This window comes from Pristis pectinata, chromosome 10 (assembly GCF_009764475.1).
Source record: "Pristis pectinata isolate sPriPec2 chromosome 10, sPriPec2.1.pri, whole genome shotgun sequence".
In the NCBI taxonomy this organism is placed as follows: Eukaryota; Metazoa; Chordata; class Chondrichthyes; order Rhinopristiformes; family Pristidae; genus Pristis; species Pristis pectinata.
The window spans coordinates 57,607,019-57,630,812 of NC_067414.1; the positions used below are offsets into that span (position 1 = coordinate 57,607,019).

Genomic DNA, 23,794 nt, shown 5'->3' on the forward strand with positions numbered 1-23,794 from the left:
TCCTTTGTTTCAAAGGTGATTGACATGGAAACCTCGCTATATCCTTTTGGGATGGGCAGTGGCTGTATAACCTCTCTCCACCAAAAAGAAGCACAGAGCTGAGAAACATTACTGGAGTTTCCACATCAATCATCTGGAAGGAAGTGGAATTTTGAAAAATTATAATACATTTTTAAAAAATATGGCTAAGTTCTGTCTTCATTTAATTGCTTGCCCAAAATTCTCCAGCTTGTCGGTTAGTACCCTGAGCTAGCAACTATATAGGCAACATTAACCTAATTCAGCTTTCTGCCATCTCTAACAACCTGTCCCTTCCCAGCATTCCCAAAGTAATTCCCAAAGAGGCTCAGGGTCTTCCTCAGCTTGAGGCTGCTGACATTCTGCTGCCTAGATCACTGAAAAATCTTGGTGGAGCTGGATCACTGAGTGGGGGTTCTGCATGCCAACTTAAATGCAGATTCCATCCTGCCATGGTGCTTCGAGTGGCTAGCTTTATTTACATGGCATTCAATTGGTATGTCACTTTGGCAATCCAGCCATCTTCAGACAGCAAACAAAGTAAAATCCCAGCATTTACTTGAATAACTGCTGGTTCAGAAGCTGGAAAGTCCAGCCCCATTATAAAGAGCTGATTTGAATTTCCATCCACCTGCACTCCTCCTGCAACTGAGGGAGCGTGCTACATCGTCAACTACAGGCATACACAGTCACTATTTCACTTCATTTAACTGATGCTCTTTATCCGAATACGTGTTGCATTCATGATGAAATAAGTGAACTAAGGGCACAAACAGAAATAAATGGATACAATTTAATAACCATTAGAGATATGGTTGCAAAATGACCAAGATTGGGAATTAAGTATTCCAGAATACTTGACTATTAGAAGGAATAGGCAAATGGTGAAAGAGTAAATGGGACTGGTGTTCAGAGGGGTCTGTGACTTGTCACAAATCATTAAAAGTTAACATGGAGGTACAGCAAGCCATTAGGAACACAAAAGCTATGTCTGACTTTATTGCAGAAGGATTTGAGTAGGAGTGTAAAGGCATCTTGCTCCAATTGTAGAGGGTTCTACAAAGACCATATTTGGAGTTTTGTGTACAAATTTGGTCTCCCTCCCAGGAAAGGATATACTTGCCATAGAGGGAGTGCAGTGAAGATTTACTAGATTGATTTCTGAGATGCAGAGTTTTGTCTTTTGAGGAGAAAGTAAACAAAATAGACCTATACACCCAAGCTTAGAAGAGTTGAGAGGTTATGTCACCAAAATGTATAAATTTCTTATGTGGTTGAGTGTGATAGATGTAGAGCTGATGTTTCCCATGGCTGGGGTGTCTAGAACCAGGAGTCAGAGTCCTAAAGAAGATGGTAATTCGGGTCAGGGATATGAACACAAAAAGGAGCACGAGTAGGCCTTTTGGCTCTTCAAGCTTGCACCACCATTCAACAAAATCAAGTTTCACTGAGATCTCCTCTCATTCTTCTAAACTCTGAAGGGGAGGCCCAGCCTGCTCAATGTCTTCTCACATAACAGACTTAATATCCCAAGAACCAAACTGTTGAACCTTCTCTGCACTCCCACTACATCAAGTATATTTTTTAATTACGACAAATTTTTTTTTTTTACACAATATAGTGTGGACTTACCAAAGCCCCATACAACTGTAGTAAAACAATTTTATTTCTTGTACTCAAATAGTCTTGCAAAGAAGTGCTGCTGGTTGTCCAAGTGTGGGCTTTGGTGAATACCAGGCTTCAGTGAGAAGGGCAAGCAACATTAAAGTAAGGTGAGGGTAGGTTCTTATTCTTTTTTCTTGTCTCTTTATTTTCCCTCAAAGCTTTTTAGTTATGGCAGGAGAGCTCAGACACATGTCATGCTCCTCCTGTGCAATATGGGAACTCAGGGAGGCTGCCAGTGTCCCTGATGACTACATGTGCAGGAAATGTGCCCAGCTGCAGCTCCTGATGGACTGCATGACAGCACTGGAGCTGCGCATGGATTCACTTTGGAGCATCCGCAATACTGAGAATGTTGTGGATAGCACATTTAGTGAGTTGATCACACCACAGTTTAAAGGCCTAGGGAAAGATAGGGAATGGGTGAACAACAGGCAGAGCAGTAGCAGGAAGGTAGTGCAGGAGTCCCCTGCAGTCATCTCCCTCCAAAACAGATATACATACCGCTTTGGATACTGTTGGGGGAGATGGCTCATCAGGGGAAGGCAGCAGTAGCCAGGATCATGGCACTGTGAGTGGCTCTGCTGCACAGGAGGGCAGGAAAAAAGAGTGGCAGAGCTATAGTGGTAGGGGATTCCATGGTAAGGGGAAAGAACAGGAGCTTCTGCGGCCACAAACAGGACTGCCAGTTCGTGTGTTATCTACCAGGTGCAAGGGTCAGGGATGTCTCAGAGCGGCTACAGGGCATTCTGGAAGGGGAGGGTGAACAGCCAGTTATCGAGGTGCATGTAGGTACCAACGATCTAGGAAAAAAGCAGGATGAGGTCCTACGAGCCAAATTTAGGGAACTAGGAGATAGATTAAAAAGTAGGACCTCAAAAGGTAATAATCTCAGGATTACTACCTGTGCCATGTGCTAGTCAGAGTAGGAATAGCAGCATAGTTAGGTTGAGCAGTGGTGCAGGAGGGAGGGTTTTAGATTCCTGGGACATTGGAACCAGTTCTGGGAGAGGTGCGATCAGCACAAACTGGACAGTTTACACCTGGGCAGGACTGGGATCAATATCCTAAGGGAATTGTTTGCTAGTGCTGTTGGGGAGGGTTTAAACTAATATGGCAGGGGGATGGGAATGGGAATCCATGCAGAAAGACAGAGGGGAACAAAGCAGAGACCAGAGCAAAAGTTGGAAAAGAGAAAAGTAAGAGTGGCGTACAGAAAAGTCAAACACAAAGGACACAAGGGTGACTAGATTCTAAAAGGACAATGAGTGTAAGGGCACTTTATCTGAATCCTGTAGTATTCGAAACAAGGTCAGTGAACTTGTGACACAAAGCACTATGAAGGGGTATGATTTAGTGGTCATTACAGAAACGTCTTTGCAGGATGGAGATGATTGGGCATTAAATAACCAAGGGTATCAGGTAACATGGAAGGATAGGCAGGAAGGTAAGGGAGGTTGGGTGGCGCTCTTAATTAAGAATGAGATCAGGGCGATAGTGAGAGATGATATAAGATCTAAGGAGCAGAATGTTGAGTCCATCTGGGTAGAGATTAGGAATAGTAAAGGGAAATTAAAAAAAAAAATCACCGGTGTGAGTTGTCTATAGGCCACCAAATAATAACATTACAGTGGCACAGGCAATAAACCAAGAAATATGTGATGCATGTAAGAATGGAGCGGCAGTTGTCATGGGGGACTTTAACTTCCACGTAGATTGGGCAAATCAAGTTGGTCGAGGCAGTCTTGAGGAGGACTTCATAGAATGCATCTGTGATAGCTTTCTTGAACAGCATGTTAGTGAATCTACAAGGGAAAATGCTATCTTAGATCTGGCCCTGTGCAATGAGACAGGTAAAATTAACGATCTTGTAGTTAGGGATCCTCTTAGAAAGAGTGATCACAGTATGATTCAATTTCTCTTACAAATGGAGGGTGCAATATTCGATCTAAAACCAGTGTATTATGCCTAAACAAGGGATACTACAACAGGATAGTGGAGGAGCTGGCTAGCGTAGACTGGGAACACAGGCTATATGGTGGAACAGTTGAGGAACAGTAGAAGACTTACAAAGAGATTTTTCATGGTGCTCAATAAAAGTATATTCCAGTTAAAAGCAAGGACAGTAAGGATGGGGAGAGCCAGCCTTGGATAACTAAGGAAATAAAAGAAGGCATCAAGCTAAAAGGTCATGCATACAAAGTCATCAAGAGTAGTGGGAAACTGGAAGACGAGGAAAACTTTAAAAAGCAACAAACTAAGCAAGCAATAAGGAAAGGGAAGATAGATTATGAAAGTAGACTAGCACAAAATATAAATAAGTAGTAAAAGTTCTTAAAATTATATAATGCGGGAAAGAGCGGTTAAAGTGAACGTAGGTCCCTTGAAAGATGAGAAGGGGGAATTAATATTGGGTAATGTGGAAATGGCTGAGGCCTTGAATGACTATCTTGTGTCGGTCTTCACGGTGGAGGACATGTCTAACATGCCAAAGAGAAACGTTATGGATGTGATGGGAGGTGAGGACCTCGATACAATCGCTGTCACTAAAGAGGTAGTGACGAGCAAACTAGTGGGCCTAAAGGTAAACAAGTCCCCTAGTCCTGATGGGATGCATCCCAGGGTGCTGAAAGAAATGGCAGAAGTTATAGTAGAAGCACGTGATAATTTACCAAAATTCTCTGGACTCTGGGCAGGTCCCGGCAGATTGGAAGACAGCGAATGTCACGCCACTGTTTAAAAAAGGATGTAGGCAAAAGGCAGGTAACTATAGGCCAGTTAGTGTAACGTCTGTAGTTGGGAAAAGAATTAGCGAGACATCTGGATAGAAATGGTTCCATCAGGCAGACACAGCATGGATTCAGGAAGGGCAGGTCCTGTTTGACAAACTTACTGGACGTAATGAGCGCAGTGGATAGAGGGGAACAGGTCGATGTTGTATTCCTGGATTTCCAGAAGGCATTTGATAAGGTGCCCCATAAAAGACTTATCCATAAGGATGCACGGAGTCGGGGCTAATGTATTAGCATGGACAGAGGATTGGTTAACCAATAGAAGGCAGAGAGTTGGGATAAATGGGTGTTTCTCTGGTTGGCAATCAGTGGTGAGCGGGGTGCCGCAGAGGTCAGTGTTGGGCCTGCAAATGTTCACGATATACATTAATGATTTGGAAGAGGGGCCTGAGTGTAGCGTAACTAAATTTGCTGATGACACCAAATTGAGTGGTAAAGCAAATTGTGCAGAGGATGCAGAGAGTCTGCAGAGAGATACAGATAAGGTTAGGTGAGTGGGCAAGGGTCTGGCAGATAGAGTACAATGTTGGTAAATGTGAGGTCATCCACTTGGAAGGAAACATAGAAGATCAGATTATTATTTAAATGGTGAAAGACTGCAGCATGCTGTTGTGCAGAGGGACTTGGGAGTGCTTATTGATGAATCACAAAAAGGTTGGTTTGCAGGTGCAACAGGTTATCAAAAAGGCAAATGGAATGTTGGCCTTCATTGCTAGAGGGACAGAATTTAAGAACAGGGAGGTTATGCTGCAACTGTACAGGGTACTGGTGAGGCCGCACCTGGAGTACTGCGTGCAGTTCTGGTCTCCTTATTTGAGGAAGGATATACAGGTTATGGAGGTGGTGCAGAGGAGGTTCACCAGGTTGCTTCCGGAGATGAGGGGGTTAGCCTATGAGGAGAGATTGAGTCGCCTGGGACTATACTCACTGGAATTCAGAAGAACGAGAGGGGATCTTATAGAAACATATAAAGTTATGAAAAGGATAGATAAGATAGAGGCAGGAAAGTTGTGTCCACTAGTAGGCGAGAACTAGAACTAGGGAACATGTCCTCAAGATTCGGGGGAATAGATTTAGGACGGAGATGAGGAGGAACTGCTTTTCCCAGAGAGTAGTGAATCTATGGAATTCTCTGCCCAGAAAGCAGGAGAGGCTACCTCATTAAATATATTTAAGACACAGTTGGATACATTTTTGCATAGTAGAGCATTTAAGGGTTATGGGGAAAAGGCAGTAGGTGGATTTGAGTCCACGGCCAGATCAGCCATGATCTTATTGAATGGCGGAGCAGGCTGGACAGGCCAGATGACCTACTCCTGCTCCTATTTCTTATGTTCTTTATGTTCAACATACCTTTTGCCTTCCTAATTGCTTACTGCACTTGCATGCGGATAACCTAATTTTCCCCCACACTGTTCTCCACCTGAGTAGTGGATCGATGGACTTTTCTCCATAAGAGGGCTGCAAAGGCTCAGTCACTGAATATATTCAGATTATTTTTCCTTACAACAGAGGAGGCCATTCAGCTCATTAAGTCAATGCAGGCTCTTGGAGCAATTCTACCAATTACGTTCTCCCAAAATTTTCCAGAAACCTCTTCTCTCACACATGTCCATTAACATGCCTGACTCCCCAATTACCCACCTACACTAAGGGATAATTTACAGTAGCCAGTTAATTCAACAACCAGCACATCTTTGAGACCTGGGAGGAAACTGGAGCACCAAGGGAAACCCACATGATCATTGGGAGAACATGCAAACTCCACATAGACTGCAGAGGTCAGGATTGAATCCATGTCACTGGAGCTGCGAGATAGCTGCACTACCTGCAGCACAACTGTGCCAAGGTAGCCATGGACAGACTTTTAGGTATTGAGGGAATCAAGGAATATCAGAAGGAAAATCAGCACAAGAAACTGGCACTGCCAGTAAAAAAAAATCAACAATGATCATTTTGAATGATAGAATAGGCACAAGGGGCCGGATAGTCAATTCCTGCTTCTATTTCTCAGGTTCCAATGCCAATTTTTTTTTAAAGTTTGTTGTTTTGACAACTATCTTAAACCAGTATCCTCTGGGTAATAATCGTTTGCACCAAAAACTGTTTGTTTTTACTAACTCCATTAATATCATTCATTATTTTGAATACCTGTATGAAATCTTCACTGATTGGTCTTAAGAGAACAATCACAGGTTTTCTCATTTCTGCACAGACATTCTGGTAAATATTTTCTTCTCCCCTCCAAGACCTAACATGTTCTGAGGACATTCTCCCTGAGTATGGTGGCCGGAACTAAACACAACTCTAGCCGACAACTAATGAGCATTCTGTAAGTCTTCAATATATTCCTTGTTCATTAGCAAACCCATGAATCCTAAATTTTGTTTAAAACAGCCTCCCAAACTTGTCCTAAGCCTTCAAAAAAATTGCGTGCAAGCACCCATCCATTCTGTTACTGCATCTTTTAAAAATTGCAATAGTTTATATTGCCTCTGTTCAATCTTCCAACCACAGTGCAAAACTTCATGCCTTTACATTAAATTTCAACCACTGGATAGCCTATTTCACCAGACTGCTTCTATTCTCCTGCTCTGCTCCCATCTTCCTCACCGTTTACAATATTCCCGAGTTTCATCTTCTCTGCAAATGTTGATACTTATACCCATGTCCACATCATCTTTTATATAACTAGCGAGGAATGCCAATATATAAGGAACTCCAGAAGGACAACCTTTCACATTTAGCAATTGCTTTCTGTACCTGAGCCAGTCTCCTGTTAATTCAATTCACTTTAAGCTTATATCAAGTCCATCACATGGTACTTGGTCAAGTGCCTTCTGTAAACTTTTGTTTGAACAACTTTAAATCTGAGTGGTTACGAATAAATTTAATGCTAAGGGGAAAAAGTACCATTTGGTTACATTTAAATTGGCATACAATCTTACCTATTCCAGGAATAATGTGGAATTCATCATTTACTTTCTTGTCTACAGCAGTCGTAATGATGTTAACCTTGGGAAAGGCATAAGCCACCGAATGCACTCCCATTTCAGCCATCAGTAATGAGAGTAGAAAAATTTTATCTTCCTGCACATCATGATCCTAAAATAAGTCAGAATAATCTCATGCAGTGCAGCTTTCATCATATATAACACCAAAATTAGTGTTGGCATATACAAATTGACAAAGCTAAGATTTCTATAAACTTAAACTATTTCATAAAATTATCAGAGGCAGTTCAAATATTCAAGGTATAGATATCATAATTTTAAGATAGCTGCAAGTTAACTATACAATAAATCAGAAATAGGCTATTTATAATATTTTCACAAAACTATTTTGCTCTATCAGAAGCTAAACTACAAATGACTGTGCACTATATTGTAACGTTACATTCAACATATCACAAGCCTGTCTGCTGTATCAACCAATGTCATTTAATTCTGAGCCCTCAGCTTTGGGTAAGACAAGGAATTAAATTCAGACACATTAATATTTGTACTGTCACATTACACCAATAAACACTTTTGGGAAGGAGAAAAGTTAATTACCAAAATTATTCTTAAAAAATTCTAACAATGGGATAAACTTGGTCTTGTCATAACATCATGAATATCTAAATTTTCATTGATCGATAAATAGTTCTAATAGCTTACAGGGGAAAAAATAAACCTACAGTTCACTGTGTGGACAATTAACACCAAACAGATTAATGGCCAAATCAATAGTTGTCACATGCAGACTCTTAGCCCCACTGAACTGAAACATGCAGACTAAAATATGCCAATTGAATTGAAAGCCATTGACTAATGACCACATTTTATCTTACTATTTTGAATCAGATAGGGTATGACAAAATTAGTAAATTCTGTTAAGAAGCTTTTAACAGATTCTTTGAAGACTATTAAATACTTGCATTTCCTTAACACTTTTTAAAAAAACTCTGCATATCCCAAAGTACTTTAAAGTCAATTAAGTATATTAAAACATAGAACATTGATGTTGCGCCAAACTAATTAAACTAGTAATTAAACACCTAACTAAACTAATCCCTTCTGCCTATACAATGCCCATATTGTTTCATTCTCTGCACATTCATGGGCCTATGTAAGAGCCTTTTAACTGTCTCTGTTGTATTTGCCTCCTCTACCACCCACAGTAGCGCATTGCAGGCAACCTCCACTCTGTGGAAAAAAAAACTTGCCCCGCATATCGCCTTTGAACTTACCCTCTCTCACCTTAAATACATGCCCTTTAGTATTAAACAATTTGTCCCTGGGAAGTAGATACCGGCTGTCTACCCTACCTTTGCTTCTTATCTCTGCCTCATAATCTTATAAACCTCTATCAGATCTCCCCTCAGCTTCCGCCGCTCCAGAGAAAACAATTCAAGTTTGTCCAATCTCTCTTTATAGCACATGCCCTCTAATCCCGGCAGCATTCTGGTAAACCTCTTTTGCATCCTCTCCAAAGCCTCCACATCCTTCCTATAATGGGGTGACTAGAATCGAATGCAACACTCCAGATGCGGCCTAACCAGTTTTATAAAACCGCAACATAACTTCCTGACTCTTGAACTCGATGCCTCGACTAACAAAGGCAGGCATGCCATAAGCCTTCTTTACCACCCTATCAGCCTGTGCAGCCACTTTTAAGGAGCTATGGACTTGGACTCCAGATCCCTCTGTACATCAACACTGTTAAGGGTCCTGCCATTAACTGTGTCCTGTTCCTTTAGATTTTAATCTCCCAAAATACTTTATGAAGTGCAACCACTATTGTAACATAGCAAAAAGGGCAGATCACATCCACACAGCAGCAAACAACAATCTGAAAATGACTAAATGATCTGAATTAATATTGTTCATTGAAAAATAAATTTGACCAAGACACGAGGACTAGTTCATAATAAGAGCAGAAAATGTTGGCAGTAACTGTGAAGAGAGGAACAGTTGACAATTCAGGTCGACTTTTTCTCAGAACTGGGAAAAGTCAGAAATGAAACAACTAAATTGCAGAGAAAGGAGGGAAGGGGCTGAGACAAAAGTGAAGGTCTGTAGTAGGATAGAGACCAGGAGAGAATGAATGACACAATGTAATGGCAGCAGAAAGAGGGTGGTAAAGGCTAGAAGATATTAAAAGATATTTGAAAAGGTATATAAATAGAAGATAAATAAAATCCAAAATACAAGAGGAGAGAGAAAATAATTAATAATGAAAATGTGGAATGGAAGACTCTACTGACTGTACATTCTAAACTACTGAATTCAATGTTGAGTCCTGAATATGTCAATTCAGAAGACAAGATGCTGTTCCTTAAGCTTTGTTGGAGTAACCTCAAAGACTGAAGTCAAAAAGGTCGGACTGGGAGTGGGATGGAGAATTATTGAGACAAACAACTGGAAACTCAGCATTATCCTTGCATACCAAATGGATAGTGTTCTGCATTAAAAGGACCTTATTTTCTGACGTGATTCAACAAAGCCTTTGGGATTCAACAATAAATTTAATTATTTCAGATAATCAGCTATTCCTATCTTGCATCTCATTCATGGTCTTCTATTTATATATCTTCGGATATACATTGGTCTATTCTTCCAACCAGTACCACTATGTTATTCTCATTGTCTCCATTCTCTCACAGATCTTCGTTTTAGTCCTCTCTGCAACTTAAGCTTGCTTCACTTCTAACTTCTCTCCATTCTGATGAAAGGTCACCAACTTGAAACATTGTTTCCCTCTCCAGAGATGCTGTCTGATCTATTGAACATTTCTAGAATCAGCAGTATTTCACTTTTGGACAGCGTATTACTCCCCTAATTTGCTACAAGAGCATCATAAACTACCGAGTCCTTTCATGAGAAAACATGTATGCTAATGTAGACCTGATTTATTGCTTAAATCAATATTAATTGTACTTTTCACTGAAGTTCAAAGAGGTGTGAAAAGCCCTATACTGTTAATCCCTATACTCCTGTCAACACGTTAAACCTTTGGCTTATTTTTTCTTTGAATTTTATGATTCAAAATGGATCTTCAATTTACCAAAGAATTTTTTTCCAACCAGCAAAACAAATCAGTTGTTCAATAAATCACAAAATACTGCCTGCATCTGTCATTTTATACCAATATTTTTCTCCATAAATATTTTGAAAAATTAAGAAATTAAAATTTACCATGATCCTATAAGTAGAAGCCATTTTTTTTTTCCTTCTTAAAACATAACTTACCCATAAACATTAATTTACAGTCACATTAATTTACCAAGCAGAGATTACAATTCAAATCAGTGCACAAATTCTACTGGTAATCTATACCTAATTAAATGAATACTCACCAGGAGGACTCGAACTGCCATCATAGCAGCAGCACCTGTTGATACTGTACTGTCCATTAAAATGACATAATCTTCACTGATATCCTTGGGTAATCGAAGATAATGTAGCTATACAAAAGTAAGAAACTGATCAATCTACAGCCATTAAAAGACAGCTTTCATCTTGTAGGGAATGCAGTTACATCAACCAATGACTACTGAAGAATCACAAAGCAATTATTGTCTTACAGAAAGGTTAAGCCATCAGGGATATTGTTACCTTTTCTAGTGCAATGAATGAACAGATAATGTAAAACATGTCTGGCAATGTTTTTATTTTGTAAACAGTAATTTACTAGCAGATCCATAAGAGGCTACAGATTAATTAGGAGAACTTGAATAGTTAAAAGATTATATTGTTTAATATGTTAACCAAGCTTATTTCAAATACAGCATGAAATGTTACATCATATATATTATAAATAATCAAGGCATGGCAATTGTTACAAGATTCACTAAGAAAAATCTTCTAGGATTGACTAATAGTTAGTACCTCAGGCTCTCCTGTGTCATGATTAGTTTGAATAAGAATCTTTCCTAATCTGATATCTTTGCACACTGCTGTTAGTGCCTGCTCCATCGTTTCACCAGCACGAAGAATGGAGACTCCTGTTATCTAAAAAACAAGGAATAGTTCCTAGTTATAACACTATTATAGGAGCTTATTCATATGCAAGAGTATCCATAAGTTGGGCGTTTGTAACCCAGCAACAGACTATAGTAAGCTGTCATTTCTCTTATTTGTTCCACTCTCTCCTAGAGGATGGACGTTGGTAAGACAGACATTCAGGGCATCAGAAGCTCTCCAATTCAATCTCTAAATCACACATTTTCACAAACATTAACAGTCATCTTCAGCAACTGTTCACAATTATCACATCCAATCACAGCTAACAGTAATAAAACAGTAACATGCACAATAGATGCTGTATATGCAATTGTGTATTAGATTATTGTATTAATGATAGAAATTTGTTTGAATTTTAAACATCAAATGAAATTTATTGGCGCCAATAGGCCAAATCAGTCTTGCTTCCCTCCTGCAGTTTTGCAGAGAACTGCTGGTCATTTCCTACTTGTTCTATTTGTCTCTGGCCAACAAGTCAGATACTGAAACAAGGAAGTCAGACATGAAATGAAAGTCATATGTCTCACCACTAACCCAGGTCAGAGAGCAGAGGTGTACTGAGTGGAAGGCCTGGATGCACTTCACATTTGATCCTTCAGTTTTATGACAGGGAGGACTAGTGTAAAAAGCCAATTCCAAGCAAAAAGTGCAGGTTAAGTGGACTTGTAACTTTAATATAAAGTTTTTAACTATGTTCTGGCACATCGATACCCCAGATACTGTACTCCGCAGAGCGGTGATTTGTCATAGACTCTTGGTCCTCCAGCCTGAATACTCAAAGGCAAGTACCCCACCACACCTTAGAAAAGACATCAGCTTGGGCTGCATACTGCTGTGCAGTGAACTTGGTGTGAACCCCTACCCTCCACTGGTGCTCTTGTAGCACACACCCCAGCTCAGGACGGAGAGGCTGCCTTTGAGGGCTAATTTAATATAGGCTGAGTCAAGCAGTGTGGCTGTTCAGTGCTGAGCTATGGCACTTCAAGCTATACTCTGGCCGGTACAGTGAGTGCAACTATCACTGTGTATTGGCAGCGCCTGCTCCATGTGTTCACAGACCAGCTGGATTCTTCAGCGTCTCTCATCATCTCATGTCAGATGTCATGCCTCTCCCCGTCTTTGCTTGCACACCAAGAACGTGTTAACGCAGAGAGGTTTCTGGGCCAGAGAAGGCTGTGCAATCAAAGAGAGTCGGAGATACAGCAGCTTCCATCACATCTAACACAAGATGATGAGAAAGTGTAGGACCCAGATGGTCTGTCAACGCAGGGAGCAGGTTCTGCTGGACCGCACTCTTAACCCTTACATCTCAGTGCAGCATGCCCACCCACACCAGCTCTCATTGGCAGCCACTGCACCAAACCATGGGCGATTCACTGCTGAGCCATACACAGCAGGGGAGGGCAGGGATTTGATTATCATCACACTGCTGTGCACAAATTTGTGTATCATTCATTGTAACAGCAACAATATTTCTAAAAATGCTTTATTAGTTATCTGCACTGTGAATTGGCTGTGGATAGTGAAAAAATTAGCTGTGGATAGTGAAAAAATTATAAAAGTTATTAAATTCCTTTTTGTGAACGATGCTATTAGCCCTCTCTCCAGAATTGTATGTAATTACCCATTTATATTAAAGCTTTTAATTATCTTGTTTCATGATGTAACCTATTCCATAATACCTGGATAAAACAAAGTCCTTTTAACTTTCTTTCTTAGTCACAGATTAATCCTGCAGTTTAAATTTAAAACCCATGTCCTCTGTTATTTGAGCCTGTCCAATACTGCACAATTTGTCTGGATTTATTCCTTGTTTTCTTTACAATCTTGTAATTAGGTAATTAAATATGATGAAATTCCATTTGTCAAAGAAGTCACTTCCCCCCATAAATTCCTGATCACTTTTCACTTCAAATGTAAATACTTTCATCCTGTAAATAGCTGATGTAAAATATCACTCAATGGAGGACTGAAGCCTTATTAGAAAAACATTAAAATCTCACATCATTTGTAGAATTCCTCAATTAAAGTGATATTGTATCTCACGGACATTTAATGTAGTCTAAACACTAGGCTGTTTTTTTTTGGATTTGTGTTATAATTCACAGATCTATCCATACGTGATTTGCCAGGATATGTGTTAACAAATTTTTGTTCTGCAGTGAAATTTTACTCCAGTAATTTAAAATGATCATTAGGAATCAGTAAATTCTGAAGACCTTGTAGACAACAATTGCAAGATACTCACCCTTTTCCCATCAAATCGTTTTCCTTCATACAGCTCTCCTTGAGGCGTTTCCACTGTAATAGGCTGTGAATATTCATCACAGAAGGAAATTAATAATCATTTAAAGAACAATTTGCCTTCAGTTTCTTTCTGATAGTAAATACTCATACATTAAATGGACTTAAACTAGATTAAAACAGGCTTCCTATTTTATTACTGACATGCACACTCAATAAACTCACCTTGAGTGGCAGAAAGGAAAGGGCATGCTCAATCAGCAACCTCATTAGCCTTTTCGAATAGAAGATGAACTCATCTCGACTTGTGTCTTTATTCCTGTGTAATAAAGTAAGTTATTAAAAATAACTGAAATGCTTTCTGCTGCATATCAAATTTAATCAAATGATATTATTTTCAAAGTATCCTGTAAATATTAATTGAAAACCATGTTATATTAAGATTCTCATTAAAGCAAGCAAAAAGTAACTTTGAAAACAGCAAAGGAATGAGGGAATACAGAACCTAACTGAAAGGCTCAACTGACAGCTTCTCACAATGTGGCTCCTCTATAACGCGCATTGGGTGACCCCAAGATGCCATTTGCCCATTAATTTAAATTCCCTGACCCACTCTCATTCTGACTTTAGCCTCTTGCATTATTTTAACCAAGTCTGTCTCAGGATGTTACAAACCTTGGGACTCATTAGTTTTGCTCCCTTCTGACTATAGCCTGTTTCCAAATCCTTGCCAAACTATTTTAAACAAAATACGCTTGCAAACCTGCCTGCAAAATGTTGGTTCCCACCCTAAAGAAATGCAACTCCACCTGTCCTGTACGGGTCCGAGCTTTCCCAGAACCAGATCAATGGCCCAAGAATCTAAAACATTCCCTCTTGCACCATTATTCCACCCACACATTCATCCATGGAATAGTATCTCTATACTCGGCAGTGCAAGGCACCAGGAATAATGCAGAGGTCTTTTAATTATGCCTGTAGGACATCATCCCCTTTCATATGTATGTTGATGTGGGCCACAATTTTCCTTTCCTCCTCAATCACAACAGCAACTATGTTACACTGTCCAAATACCTTGTGATATCCAGATATTGTTTTAAAAAAAAACACACAAAAATAAGGTAATCTAAACATAATGGTTTCCATGGAATTATTTCCAATTTATTTTAAATTTGGTATCTGACAGAAGTAGGAAGCCTTTGGTATGCAAGTGTCTCCAACTCAATCTGGATGGGACTGAGCATGCAAACTTAGGAGTATTCTGCCAATTAGAGTAGAGAAAAATAATAAAAAATAAATCTGAAAGCTCTTTATCTGAATAGTTATCAGATCATATCCATTGACAGAGATGTGGCTGCAAAGTCACCAAGGTTGAGATTTAAATATTCCAGGATATATAACTTTTAGAGGAGAGTCAAAATGGAAAAAGAACAGGGATAGGTCTGAAACTAAGGGGATAAAGGCATTAAAGAGAGAAGGGATCTTAGCTCAGAAAATCAAGTAGAACCAGTTTGGATGGAGCCAAGAAACAGCAAGAAGCAGAAAACATTGGTGGGAGTTGCCTATAGAACTCCAACAGCTGTGAGGTATAAGGCACAGTACAAATCAGCAAACTAGAAGCACATGTAATAAGGGTAATGCAATAATCATGGAGGACTTTAATCTGCACACAGACTGGACTAAACAAATTATGAGCAACTAATGAAGGATGAATCCATGGGTGTGTGAAAAATAGTTTCCTAGTTCATTATGTTAAGAGACTAATTATGAACCAGGCTATTTTAGATTTAGTATTCTCATGACAAAGGATTTATTAGTAGTTTTATGATCATTCTTCCCTAAAGGCCCCTTAGCTATAATATTATACAATTTTGTTATTATTCGAAAGTGATTTAGCTTAATCCGAAATAGGTTTTTAAATCTAAACAAAGCAAATATAAAGGCATGGTGTGAATTGGCTGTGGCAGATTGAGAACATACATTAAAAGATATGACACCTGACAAGATTAATACACCATTTGCAAAAAATATACATCTTTATAAGTCATAAAAACCCAATAGAAAAGTGGTCCAACATGACTAATTAAAGTTAAAGATGTTAGAACAAGGGCAAACAGTTAAAAAATGTATTTTTTTTAAAAAAAAAGCAAGCACAAGAATTGACAAGATGCAGAATTCAGCAAAGTAGAGCAAAGGCTTTGATAAGGGAAAACGGAATAAGTGGGTATTCTAGTGAAAAACAAAAGATTGAAAAAGCTTCACTGCACATCTAAAAGTAAGGGATTAGCAAATCTGAATCCCTTACAGAATGAGACAAGAGAAATTATGCTGGGGAATAAGAAAATCATAGAGACATTAAACAGGTATTGTGGCATAGAAGAATACACATAAATCTTCTCAGAAATATTGAGGAACAACAGATTTAGACAGATTGAGGATGTGAAAGAAATTATTAGTTAAAAAAATTATACAGGACAATTAATGTAAGTGAAAGCCAATATATCCCTAGAATCTGATGACCTGCATTACAAGACTTTGAACAATAGTGGCATAGTGGTGAATGCACTGAGTCATCTTCCAAATTTCCACAGATTTGAAAGCTGTTGTCATTAATGCGAAGGTCACAAATGTAAGCCCAATATTATAAGTGGAGGGAGAGAGAATACAGGGAACAGCAGGAAGGTTAGCTTGATATATCAAATAGGTAATTGCCAACATCTATTCTTAAGGGAGAAACAAAACAATACTTAAAATATTAACAGGATTGAGCAGGGTCAACATGGATTTATGAAAGGGGTATCATGTTTGAAAAATCCATCAGTTTCTCTCCCCCCAAGAATATATCAACCAGAATAGATAAGTGGGAACCAGTGGATGTTGGATGCCACACAAGGGGTTATTAAACAGAGGTACATGAGGATTATATCCATTGAAATTTATAAGAGAGGGGTGATGTGATTGAAATGCAAGAATCTGTGGAGTCTTGAAAGGATGAATATGCAAAACATATTGTGGGAGAATCCAGAACTAGGGTTCTCCATTTAAATACAAGGGGGGATAGTGATGAGACAATATTTTTTCCTCTGAGGATCATGAGTCTTCTAAGATCACTTGCTCGAAGGGCGAAGGAAGGACTGTCTGAATATTTTTAGGACAGAGGTAGGTAAATCCTGGAAAAGACAGAGGATGAAAGATTACGGCAGGACTACACGGAATGCAGAGTCAAGATTACAACCAGCTCAGCCATAATCTCTTTAAATAGTACTGCAGGCTTAAAAGGGCCAGGTGGACTATTCCTGCTTGTAAAGTATACGTACAAAATTACAGGAAATGGAATCAGGGATAATAAACTGATGGGGACTGAGAATTGGTTACAGTACAGGAAACAGAGACTGGGAATGAACAGGTCATTTTCAGGTTGGAAGGCCATGACCACTGGAATGCTACAAGGATTGAAAATTGTTCACAATCCACATTAATGATTTGGCTGAGGTGTTGTCATTAATGCGAAGGTCGCAAATGTAAGCCCAATATTATAAATGGAGGGAGAGAGAATACAGGGAACAGCAGGAAGGTTAGCCTGATATATCCAATAGGTAATTGCCAACATCTATTCTTAAGGGAGAAACAAAATTTGGAAGATGACTCAGTGCATTCACCACTATGCCACTATTTTTCCCAAAGTCTTGTAATGCAGGTCATCAGATTCTAGAGATATATTGGCTTTCACTTACATTAATTGTCCTGTACAATTTTTTTAACTAATACTAATTTCTTTCACATCCTCAATCTGTCTAAATCTGTAAAATAACCAATGACACAAGAGTGGATAACAGTGTGAGTTGTGAGGAGGTTGAGAGGAGATGTAGACAGATTAAGTGAATAGGTGAGGATGAGGCATGATGGAATATAATATGCAAAAATGTAAGATCATCTACTTTGAACAACACCTAACAATCTCTCACCATTTAAAACAAAACTTCAGGTTTCTATTTTTTTAATCCAGAGTGTTCTTTTACACAAATCATTTAATACGTGAGACAGCAACCAATTAGGAAGCCAATCAGTATGCTGGCCTTTATTGCAAGAGGATTTGAGGACATGGATAAAGATGTCTTCCTAAATTACATAGGAACTGGTAAAACAGCACCTGGAATAGTGGGTACAGGTCTGTCCTGCTATCCAAGGATGGACATATTTATGATCGAGAGAATGCAGCAAAGATTCACAGACCAATTCCTGGGAAAGGGGAACAATCCTTTGTAATAAGATCAAGCTACCTGGGACCCTCCCTTCAGTTTAGTAAAATGAGGGATGATCTCACTGAAACATAGATTAACTCTTATGGGGCTTAAGAGGGTGCATGCAAGGATGATGTTTCCCCCTGCAAGACATTGTGAAACCCAAGATTCCTTTGGCAGTGAACCATGGAAACCTGAACCTCACGAGATATGCTGAATAGCACAACACACAATAATTATGCAAACATTTCCCTAACCAAAATGTGAATAAACAACAATCCACTGAAAAAGTGGCTCCATCAGTTAGAATACAAATTTTAGGAGCAGTTATTTGTCTCTCTTCAACTCAATTATAACAGTCACCAAAATTTGCATATTTATCTAGGTAAGTGCATACCTGATTTTAAAGTAACTTCCCAATAAATAGAATTCCAAATGTCATAAATATTAGCAGCATTGCTTTTCAGCACAATGGGACCAATAACGGATGAAATCTTTAATGGTTCTAGATATCCAGATTCCATTCCATATACCTGGTCTACTCAGCATTAACTACTTCTGATTCTTCAGAAGGGTCACCTGTTGTGTTTCCCTTTACATGACATACAGTTACAGGAGAGGATATTGCTTTGTGAACCTTAGCCTCATGAGTCAAAAGAAAGAGGTGGTAGTTTCACACTGCAGGGGCTAGAAACATGGCGTTCATTTACCTTCATTTATATAAATTCTTATGTATTTGAATCCTTCATGCACTTAAACAGTAGGTAACTGTGCCCCAGCCTTGGCAATGGTAATAATGCACCAGACTTTTTTTCTCTATTGTGTACTCATCCCCCGCATGAAAGAGACAATACATTAGTTTTTCTCCCCTCTTTGGTAAGATTCTCTGCGCCATTAATTATACACACAAAAAAAACTTCTTTTAAAGCAGACCTAAAATTACCTTATAATTGTATGCATTCCTCTAACTTGTGGAGTGCTTTCAAGGACACTTAGCTTATCTGGCAGAGGTTGACCTTGGTGGGCAGATGCAAGGGCTGCTCTGTGGGGATTAAAGTTTACACCAGGTGAAAATTGTTACCTGCAAATGAACCTCCCAGTAAGCACAATAATCAAGTCTTCTGTCCGTTGGCAATATGTCAGACAATACAGCAAGATCCATCATCATTTGAAGCAGGTACTGTAGCCTTCAAATGATATATAGCAAAACTATAAGAGAGCGTCATTTATTTTGTTGACATTCCTAAACATTACCTTCCATTAGATTGTTCAAATTATATTTCCATAAAGTGTTAGCAAATGTTTGTAGCTTTTAATTTCAAATACTGCCATGAATCAATTAAAGATCATGGTTAGCAGATAACATATTGTTATGAACTGAACACAAGCCAGCCAACAGGAAACAGAGGGTAGGCATAAATGTGTTTTTCTTGGATTGGTAAGAAGCAGCTAGTGATGTGCCTCAGGGGTTAGTACTAGGCCCTCAGCTTCATACGATTTATATAAATAATTGGAATGAAAGCAAAGATAGGTTGGCAAGTATATTGTGAAGCAGAGGCAGAAGTTACAAATGTATATGGATAGGTTCAGTGAACAAGCACAGATCTATTAAATGAAATATAATATTGAAAAATACAAAATTGATCATATTAGCAGGAAAAATAAACATATAATCAAAATAGGGAGAGACTGTAGAAGTCTGTGCCCATAACTGATCTGGATGTCCTAGGACATGATTTGCAACAAAAAAAGCAAGTAATTAGGAAAGCTATCAGAATGCTATCCTTTATTATTGGGGTATTGAATAAGGTATTGGCAAGAACAAACTGGAATACTGTATGGTTCTCCTTATTTAAGGGAGGATGTTAATGTGTTAGAAGCAATTCAAAGATTTACTGGACTAATACCTGAAATGGGCGAGTTGTTTTATGAGGAAAAGTTGGCCAGGTTAAGTGTGTATCCACTGGAATTTAGAAGAGTGAGAGCCAACTTGATTGAAACATGAGAAGTCTTGACACAGTGGATATCGAAAGAATGTTTTTTCTTGTGGGAAGAGTCTAGAACTAAAGATCAGTGCTTAAAAACAAGGCTCATCCATTTAAAATGAGTTGTGATGAAATATCTTCTCTCAAAGGGTCACTTTCTCCCCTGGGGGGGGGGGGGGGGGGGGGTGGGATGGAAAGCAGCTGTTGAATATTTTTAAAGGAGACATTCATAATTAGTTGAGAAGGGAAAAGTTACCACGAGTGGAGTTGAAGTTAAAGCGATCAGCTGTCATCTTACTAAATGGCAGGGGTTTAAAGGACCCACATAAAAAAAAATAAAAATAATAAAATTATTCTTAAAATTTTCAGCTTACATTTTCAGGAATAGAGAACAAATTTGTTTGTAGCAGTCAGCAGAGGGCACTACACACCTGGACCTCGTAGCAATCCTTTAATTTTGGTCATCTTTCAAACTGATGATAATTTATTTTCTATTGTTGTATATTTCTAATATGTTTATGGTGATTTTAAACTAGTACAGGTTTTCCTATGAACATGAGAATTATCAAGCAAATCAATCATTATAAAGTAAAGCATTAATGAGTTTCACACTTTAGATTCAAATAATTTTGTGCATTTTATTTTAATAAATTAGACTTGGCCAAATACAAAATCCAAAGAAAATGCTACAGGTTTCACCACAGACTGCTCTCCTCAGTGCCAAGCACCACATTCCAGCAGCTGAATGACAGAATACACTGGGCTCTACATCCACCCTTTTCTCTCTCTTAACTCTCCTCCATCCATTCTAGTCCCTGATTAGTCACTGTTCACTCCAGTCCCATAGCACTCACTGTAATTGCCTTCTCCCCCCCCTCCTTGTTCTCACCACCCCATTTTGATGGAAACCAGGCAGAAACATTTCATTTGAGGGAGAAACTCATTATAGGTGGTGGTGGGTGGATGGTGGAAAAGAGAAAAGGTTATGTCACTAGGACATATGTTTTCTGACTGCTAGGGAATCCTGAAGTGGGAGTGGCAGGATGGTGAAAGGGAGGAGATGGGGGTGGCAGTTCCTATAAACTACTGGCAATAGCATTTATGGAGGCTTGGAGACAATTCAGTAGGGCAGGAGGATCAACAATGCCAATACCATATCAACAATCTCATTGTTGTTCTGCAATGACTCTTGAATCTCCTTTACCTCAAATTCTGATATTCATTTTGATTTGCAAGCATTGCCCAAACCACCTCAATCTCTTAATTTCTTTAGTCCTATGAACACAATCTCTGTAAATTCTAGATTCCTTTTACCCCTGCCTCGTGCACCTCCCCTTTCTTCTCTGCCAGTTATGCCTCAGCAACCTTGACCCAATATGACAGATGTACCTCACTAAACCACAGCAACATTCATCTTCAATGTAGGGTAGTGATTAAGTTACTCCATTAGCACCAGAAGCCTGAATTCCATTGTGGAGTTTGAATCCCATTAAGGCAGCTGGGAATTTATATTCAAGTAGTTAAATAAATCTAGAATAAAAAAGCCACAATCAGTAATGGTAACCATGTATCTATTGGACTTCCCCAAAAATCCATCTGGTTCACTAATATTGCTCAGGGAAGGAACTCTGCCACTTTTGTAATCTAGCCTATGTACAACTCTCAGATATCCCCTCAGTTCAGGCACCATTGTAGATTGTAAATCCTTGTATTATCACCAAAGTCCATGTTCCATAAACAAACAGGTTTGAAAAGGATGACTATGATCAAACCTCTGGTCATCTCCAGTGTCTTTGGCTTTATTTTTCCCTCCTGGACATTTGAAACTAAAGATGCCAATTGCAATTTGTCCTGCAGTTGTCGTACACGTAGATTCTGTTGTATACAGGCCATCCAGGGTTACAAATGCCGACTAATGGACACCCCTATATGCGAACGAACTCCTATGATATTATCAAATTCAAAAGTCTAACATACTGTATGTTCATGCGTACATTCCTACAAACAGTATAACAAATTCCCCCCCACCCCTCCACTTTTAGTGATTTTTCTTTCTTATCAGGCTTATTTGCTTTTGAAGCCATTCACTACAATACTGTGGAGCTATGGTTACCATATCGAGTGAATTTTTGTGTATTTTCTGACTTATGGATAAAATCACTTATGGACATCTGCAAAAACAGAACCTGTTCATTACACGGGAATAGCCTGTACATGTATATACAGATACATCTATAAAACTTCTTTGATATATCTTTGATATGTATTAACTGGTCAGATTCTTCTCAATAGAAATAACTTAAAACGGTATTATTAGTCACTTAGATATTCAAGGTGGGGGGTGAGAGAGAAGGAGTGAAGAGAACTTGTTAATCAGTTTGAGTTAAGAGCAGGCTGCAAAAACAGGAACATTTTAATCACATGTGGAAGAGTAAAAAAAGGTGCCATATGCCCATAAGCTAAACTTTGGTACGTATTGTCCTTTAAGAACAAAGCTTTGGTGGTTTGAGTAACTATTTGAATTGACTATCCACTGATCTAGTTTTTAATACCACTGAGTCCTAACAGCAAACCTTGTGCAACTGTGATAGAATAATACTGCATGGAAACAGGCCCTTCGGCCCAATTTGTCCATGCCGACCATAGTGCCCACCCAACATCCCACTTGCCTGCATTTGGCCCATATCCTTCTAAACCCCTTCTATCCATGTACTTATCCTAATGTCTTTTAAATGTTGTTGTACCTGCCTCAACCACTTTATCTGGCAGCTCCTTCCATATGCACACCACCCTGTGCATGAAGAATATGCCCCTCAGGTCCCTTTTAAATCTTTCACCTCTCACCTTAAACCTACGTCCTCGAGTTTTTAGTTCCCCTTCCCTGGAAAAAAGACCATGTGCCTTCACCTTATCTATCCCCCTCATGATTTTATACACCTCTAAGGTCACCATCAATCTCCTATGCTACAAGGAATAAAGTCCTAGCCTGACCAACCTCTCCCTATATCTCAGGCCCTTGAGTCTTGGCAGCATCCTTGTAAATCTTCTCTGCACTCTTTCCAGTTTAGTAACATCTTTCCTATAACAGGGCAACCAAAACCGTACACAATACTTCAAGTGCGGCCTCACCAACATTTTGTACAACTGTGACATAATGTCCCAACTCCAATATTCAATGCCCTAACTGAAGAAGGCCAGCATGCCAAATGCCTTCTTCACCACCCTGTGTACTGGTGATGCCACTTTCAGCAAATTAGGTACCTGTAATCCTCAGTCCCTCTGTTCCAACTCTCCCCAGGGCCTGACTATTCACTGTTTAAGTCCTACCCCGGTTTGACTTCTGTGTCATTACTCCATGAAACGAACAGCTTTGGGCTTTTTGCTCAGGTATGATTAAACAGCAGTCATTGATGCAGAAGGCCATCACTAGCTCCATTGTTTGCAGCCTTCTCTAACGGAATCAAGGGTAATCATCAGAATGGGCATGAGCTTCAATGTTTTATGAACTAATGCTGTGATAAAATTTCTGAAAATTGCATATATTAGAAAATACAAATCCTAATTGAAGTTTTAATGGCATGGTAGGCCATAATTGTTGCTTAGCAAACTAACTGATTCCAAAACTACTTTATTGTCTGCGTTTTGTAATCTCTTTACATGAATCTTTCAAAATAAGGATTTTGAAGTAACAAAACTTATTAAAAGATGTTCATATCATAGCTGCTACTCTAATCACTTGTATGTCCCAATCTTTATGTTTCAAAATTTTTGAAATCTTTCCTGAGGACAAGTGAGGCTCCTGTTGACTGGGGAACAACAAATGTGGTCCCCCTTTACAAGCAAGA

At 39.0% G+C, this 23,794-nt stretch overlaps 1 protein-coding gene across 3 annotated transcripts in view; it reads right to left on the reverse strand.

The window, feature by feature from the left end:
• The window catches only part of si:ch211-243j20.2 (uridine-cytidine kinase-like 1), a 67,146-nt gene that overhangs the window by 6,193 nt on the left and 37,159 nt on the right, over positions 1-23,794 (reverse strand). For all 3 annotated transcript variants that reach the window (XM_052024479.1, XM_052024477.1, XM_052024478.1), the window contains exons 9-14: positions 18,908-19,006; positions 13,949-14,042; positions 13,728-13,790; positions 11,345-11,467; positions 10,813-10,920; positions 7,421-7,577 (exon numbers count right to left, since the gene is read on the reverse strand). In XM_052024479.1, coding sequence (XP_051880439.1) covers positions 7,421-7,577; positions 10,813-10,920; positions 11,345-11,467; positions 13,728-13,790; positions 13,949-14,042; positions 18,908-19,006 — 644 coding nt within the window. The remainder of the gene's footprint in view (positions 1-7,420; positions 7,578-10,812; positions 10,921-11,344; positions 11,468-13,727; positions 13,791-13,948; positions 14,043-18,907; positions 19,007-23,794) is intronic.